This window comes from Maylandia zebra, linkage group LG15 (assembly GCF_041146795.1).
Source record: "Maylandia zebra isolate NMK-2024a linkage group LG15, Mzebra_GT3a, whole genome shotgun sequence".
Classification (NCBI taxonomy): domain Eukaryota; kingdom Metazoa; phylum Chordata; class Actinopteri; order Cichliformes; family Cichlidae; genus Maylandia; species Maylandia zebra.
The window spans coordinates 2,461,373-2,467,649 of record NC_135181.1 but is presented as its reverse complement, the minus strand read 5'-3'; the positions used below and the strand labels follow the sequence as shown (position 1 = coordinate 2,467,649).

General features: G+C 41.3%; 1 protein-coding gene across 1 annotated transcript; it reads left to right on the top strand.

The window, feature by feature from the left end:
• Positions 1-231: 231 nt before the first annotated feature.
• On the top strand, positions 232-2,981 carry LOC143412377 (uncharacterized). The gene is made up of 7 exons (XM_076874552.1): positions 232-936; positions 1,046-1,114; positions 1,208-1,302; positions 1,718-1,844; positions 2,002-2,119; positions 2,243-2,319; positions 2,457-2,981. Exons 1-7 carry the CDS (start codon positions 898-900, stop codon positions 2,568-2,570), a joined length of 639 nt encoding a protein of 212 aa, XP_076730667.1. The 5' UTR covers positions 232-897; the 3' UTR covers positions 2,571-2,981.
• The last annotated feature ends 3,296 nt before the right edge of the window (positions 2,982-6,277 follow it).

Below are 6,277 nucleotides of genomic sequence, written 5' to 3'. Positions count from 1 at the left end.
AGGGTTTCATCAATCAGCAGAGCTTTATTTGTGTAGCATCAGTCATGCTCAAGTTAATGCGGCTCAAAGCGCGCGGCTGCTGCTATTACGACCAAAAAGATGAAACGGGGAAAAAGAAAAACAATCAAATAGGATAAATGAGTGAATGAAATAATACAACGACTATAAACTGAATGCAATCAGAGGTCGAGTCATAGAGGCTGGTTTTCAGTCACGTTCAGCATCCCAATGCGCTCAGGTAAAGTTTGGGGTCATATCAGATAATAATACGGTGGCCCTGAGAACTGCGGTCAAGTGAGCCCTCACTTACGAAGTCACAGTCCAGCTAGCCGCACCGAAAATGTGGTTGCACTACTCTTACGCATATTACGGTATCGGTGCCGACTGGCTTAGAAACGCAGTCTTTTCTGTCCTGACACTATTTTACTTCACAATCCACTCCCAGTTTTGGTTTATCTCCACTCCTCCCCCTGTGATCCACAGCCCAAATTACTCTATGATTCAGAGAAAATTAACAATGAAATTTACCCAATTTACTCTACTGTACTTTTAATGTCCTCATCTTTGAGCTCAGATTACAGGAAAACTAGAAGAGGTACTGCATAAGGTTAACGTTAAAGCTGGGGCAGAACATTAGTTGTTCCCTACACATTCAGTAAGTATTACTTTAGATCGACATTCCAGGCATATCCTCATGACTGAATACTGAGTATACGTAAGTAAAAAAATCTTTATTAACCTTTGTATTCCAAAACTTTATCATGTTTACAAAGTAATAAAAGGTTATTTATTAAACTCCTCAGGTCATTGAAAGTCTCCTGCACCACTGGGCCATTCGGCTAAATCTGGGGAATAATATCTACATTATGAACCACTACACGAGCGGTGTGATCCTCTATGGAGAGAGAACTAATCAGGAGACAAAGCTTGTCCAAGGTAAAAAAAAAATTAAATATATTCTAGAATTAATTTTTTAAAATTTAATTAATGTCTCAAAATGGAAAAAGTATCGTTGCAAATTTGTAATTAATTCCTAATATGTCAGGTGAACTTCGACAACTACAGAGCCGTTTTATCCTTTGTGAACATTGGAAATGTACATTGGAAGTTTCTGGTTAGTATGAGCAGCATTTCTGTGAAAACAGTTTGTTTCAATAACACATTATTCATAATTTATGTACTTTTTAAATTTATATATCTATCGCAGTACATAAATGCAGATGACAGCTGTCTGTATTTGGTCGATCCTTCAAGAAACTCTTTGGAGCAGGAAGAGTCTGACCGTGCAGCCAAAAGATTCCGGTAATTATGCGTCATTACATGTATATAATAACATGAAATATTAGAAAAGTGACAGGAGGACTTAGGAGGTCTTTTTCTAAAGGTGAACGTATGGTTGTAGATTAAAGTTTAATAAAATCTGTGGTTATCAGTTCTTTAAAGAATTTAAAAAAATAATTCAAAATTACTCACATATGTAATTTTAAATAATAAAAAAAACACTGACCGTGTTTAAGCAGTGATACATTTGAGACAGTTAACATTTGTAGATTTAAAAGAACATGTTAATAAGTTTGATACTTCATCTAACATAATGTAGAGCACAGGGCTTTCTGACACACCATTAAAAACAGTGATATGTACTATATGTGTCTTTTTCTGTGTGACTTTTATCTTTCATTTGTATATAAATGTGATATATGTTATGTTCACAAAGTGAATACTTCAAAATGAGGAGGACATGCTACAACAAAACAGACTGGGTGAATGTGAGACTTCGAGGAGGAGTACTGACACATCCATTTCAACGGGATGGTTCTAGCTGCGGAGTAATGGTCATCATGGTATGGCACCACATTGATGCAATAATATTGTTCTGTAAAATTAGATAAGAAGATGGGGTGGGGGAAGTTAAAATAATCTTAAAAGGTTAAATTGTGTAAACAGGAAGTGTAACATTTGCAGATGTTTTCAATTAAAAAATTTTTGTTTTGATTTCAGATGGTCAAAGCAGTAATGGAAGCATTCCCAAATAAACCAGAAATGACATTTTTGACGACAAAAAACGAGATGGCCCAGGCACGAAGGACATTTGCACAGACAATACTTGAGGCCTCTGGTGTGTAATATCTTCTTCAAATGGACATATTTATTTGTGTCAAACTGATGAACACTAACAAATATATATATATATATATATATATATATATATATATATATATATATATATATTATGTTTTAGTATTTGACAGTGACAACAACTGTGCCATGTGTGCAACGGCGAAACCACCTAATCCAGGACCCTCCATCACTGACTGGGTATAGTATTTTTAAAAATAGTTTTATGTTATCTGCAACAAAGTATTTGACTCTGTGTCTTTAAGGATTGTAATTTATTAAAACATAGAATTATTTACTTAATGTGTTTATGAAAGTTCATATGCTTTTGTTTACAGATCCAGTGTGATAACTGCAACCGCTGGTTCCATTCTGAATGCCTGGACATGACAAATGAACAGCTCAGCAGTGCTCAGAAGACAGAGTGGAAGTGTGTGCTTTGTGTAACCTAATTCCACATGCAGTGAAAGCTACTTGAATAATCTGCTTATAGTTGTTATTGGTGTTTTGAGGAACACATGTGTAAAACACAATGTGTATAACATTCTTGCTTTGTGCACGTACTTCAAGTATTTCCTTTTTGATTTTTTTGGGTTGATTTGTGTGATGACAGATAATGAATAACAATATATCTAAACTGTGTAGTAGTAATATGAGAAATCAGTAATCTGAGTAATGTAATTTTTCACCCTGACCGGTTGCAGCAGATGGCCCCGCCCCTCCCTGAGCCTGGTTCTGCCGGAGGTTTCTTCCTGTTAAAAGGGAGTTTTTCCTGTGATTGGGGAGTGTGATCGTGTGTACAGCGTCTCTTTATGTCTGTCTCCACGTTGGTTGAGTGTGGAGTAAGTGCATATGAGAGCATGAGGGTGGGAATGGATGTTTGTGTCTGTGTGTGCCTGTATGTCTGTGTCTATATGTCAGGTTGGGTATCAGACGCCACCTCTCTGGGGACACCTCAGGCCCTCCAAGGTTTGGAGGCCTATCTCCACCCACCACCACTTCCCCTGCCGGTGGCGGACTCCCTCAGGTGTCGGTGTGTTGGTGGTTCTTTGTGTCTGGGGGTGGGCGTCCGGGTACACACCGGCTCACTCCTTGGCGGCCACTTGTCGGGGCCTGGGGCCTGGGGCTCGCTCGGGCCCCTTTGGAGGTGGGGTGCCCCCGGCCTCTCGGCCTAGGGCTCGGTCACTCAGGCGCAGCTGGGGGCCGGCGGAGCTCACGGGCGCGTCACTGCAACTCCCCCTGACTTCTGCTCCGCGGCTGCTGGGCGAGCCCTCATCTGGGACTCTCCTCAGCTCTTACTGGGACAGTGGCGCGGCTGCCCCTCTGTTGGTCTTCCATGGTCTCTTGTGTTCTGGGGGCCTCTGGATGTCTGGAGTTTTGATCTCCTCCATACCCGCTTCACACCCTGGAGGACGGGGCTGTGGCCCCCCCACACTCCCTAGCAGATCATTACATGGAGAAACCTTTGGAATGCAAGCATGCTGATCCACACAGGTATGCACACATGGGTATTCACAGACGCGGACTAAAGCTTTCTTGGCTGCTGCCTCAAAGCACACTGTGCGCTGTCTATCTTGCGTGCTGCACAATATCGTTTATTATTTAGTAAATATTGATATCTATGACTAGCTAGTTTATTGTGATGGTGCTTTGTTTTCTCTATTATTATGTTGCTCTTTGTTGTTTGCTGTCTCCTCTGTTTGTTTTTTTTGTTTGTTTTTTTTTTTCTCCATACAGGTGACCCAGGAGTTCTTTTTTTTTTCTCTCTCTCTTCCCCCCCCCTTCTCACCGTCTCTTCTCCCCTTTGGTTTTCTTTCTTTCTCTCCCCCTCTTTCTCTCATTCATTCCCCCTGTCCTATTTATTAAAAAAAAAAAAAAAAAAAAAAAAATGACAAAGGATGAACTGAAGCTCTGCCATCACGTGATGTCGCATACTGCTGTTTCTGATGTCATTTAGAAAAAAAAAAAAAAAAAAAAAAAAAAAAGGATTTAATTTTACAGTAATTTTGGCTGTGGATGACAGGGTGAAGAGTGGGGGTCACCCAGAGTCAGAATCCAGTGAGATATCTGCGTCACCTCTTTCAGTTTTCCTGTAATCTGAGCTCAAAGATGAGGACATTAAAAGTACAGTAGAGTAAATTGGGTAAATTTCATTATTAATTTTCTCTGAATCATACAGTAATTTGGGCTGTGGATCACAGGGGGAGGAGTGGAGATAAACCAAAACTGGGAGTGGATTGTGAAGTAAAATAGTGTCAGGACAGAAAAGACTGCGTTTCTAAGCCAGTCGGCACCGATACCGTAATATGCGTAAGAGTAGTGCAACCACATTTTCGGTGCGGCTAGCTGGACTGTGACTTCGTAAGTGAGGGCTCACTTGACCGCAGTTCTCAGGGCCACCGTATTATTATCTGATATGACCCCAAACTTTACCTGAGCGCATTGGGATGCTGAACGTAACTGAAAACCAGCCTCTATGACTCGACCTCTGATTGCATTCAGTTTATAGTCGTTGTATTATTTCATTCACTCATTTATCCTATTTGATTGGTTCCCCCCCCCGTCTCATCTTTTTGGTCGTAATAGCAGCAGCCGCGCTGGAAGCGCGCAGTTACAGTCCAGCCGCGCCGTAATATGCGTAAGAGTAGTGCAACCACATTTTAGGTGCGGCTGGCGGTGCGGCTAGCTTGACTGTGACTTCGTAAGTGAGGGCTCACTTGACCGCAGTCCCTGAGAGGCCAAGCGGACTGCAACAAACACCAGCAGAAAAACGCGGCAAAAGCACTCAAAACACAACGGAAATAGGAAAAAACAAAAGGGATGTGTTTCTGGGGAGACAATAAGAATTTCGCTGGAAGACACTTAAAATAAGTGGAGGATCTATCGGTTTTGTGAGGAAAGATGAGAGGTGTGTTAGCCTAACTATTAGCCTAAAAATCCATCAGTATGATATGAATCATGATAAAACACGCCTACCAAGTTTTGGGTTCCTGCAACTGGTCCGTCGGGTTCAGTGTTGCCAACTTAGCGACTTTGTCGCTATATTTAGCGACTTTTCAGACCCCTTAGCGACTTTTTTTTTTCTAAAAAGCGACTAGCGACAAATCTGGCGACTTTTTCTGGTGTTATTGGAGACTTATTTATGACGACTTTTTGACGTGAAAGAGCGTGTTGCTCTTACTCTCAACAAGCAGCGGTGCTGCCGTGGGCACCTCACCCGTGCTAAAGCGCTCACGGGCGGAGGACAGTCCTCCCCCCGCTGCAGGAGATGTTCACACCTATGCGTCCAAACTGCAAATGAGTCGCGTATGAGCGAAGCCGCCGCTCCGCACTGACTGTAACGCAGTCAGTTCTTCTTTTACTGTTATGCTGTTTTGTGGATCACAAGGTTTAAAACTACTTATAAACACACACACACAAAGTAACTCCACCAGAGTGCCTATTTCGGGTCACTTTTGCCGGTCGAAGCCCGGATAAAGGAGCAGGGTTGGAATTGTGACATTAAAAAACAATAATTGCTAAAATAAATTTAATTTGTAGTTCTAAATAAATTCTAAATGCATTTAGGATGTTTTTTGCTCTCTTTGTCTTTTCCACGATGTTATTTCTCTCTCCAACAGCGTAGGTTACAATTATATTAGCATGACCAATTATGCAAATTAGGTGATGACGTCATTTAGCGACTTTTAGGACAGCCAATAGCGATCTTCCTTACTGAGGAGTTCGCAACACTGGTCGGGTTATTGTCTCCCCAGAAACACTTCCCCTGTGTTTTTTCCTATTTCTGTTGTGTTTTGTGTGTTTTTGCCGCGTTTTTATTATTGCTGGTGTTTTATTAGGTTGCAGTCCGTTTGGCCTCTCAGGGCCACCGTATAATAAGCTCAGGAGTTTCAGTGTTTTGGGAAAGTGGAGTTACCAAACAAAAATAAATGAATGAATAAATAAAATTTAGCATTTGATACCAGTGAACAAGAAATCAACTTGATGCCATTTTTCCAGCCACAAACTGTATATAAAAGATGGAAACAGCTTCCAGGACTGAAAGTTAAGCCTGTATTCTTGACTCCTGCAAAAAGAAGGAGTGAATGGGGAAACAGTCCTGCAGGTGTCATGTCTGCACTTCACTGATGAGTTCATTGTTCTCAGCTTGACACTTCAC

Excerpts from the sequence above, each read along its gene's own strand:
- LOC143412377 (XM_076874552.1), top strand. The coding sequence starts at position 898 with ATGGAGAGAGAACTAATCAGGAGACAAAGCTTGTCCAAG. Across the intron at positions 1,845-2,001 it reads GCGGAGTAATGGTCATCATG|ATGGTCAAAGCAGTAATGGA; the intron begins GTATGGCACCAC and ends TTTTGATTTCAG. Across the intron at positions 2,320-2,456 it reads GACCCTCCATCACTGACTGG|ATCCAGTGTGATAACTGCAA; the intron begins GTATAGTATTTT and ends TTTTGTTTACAG.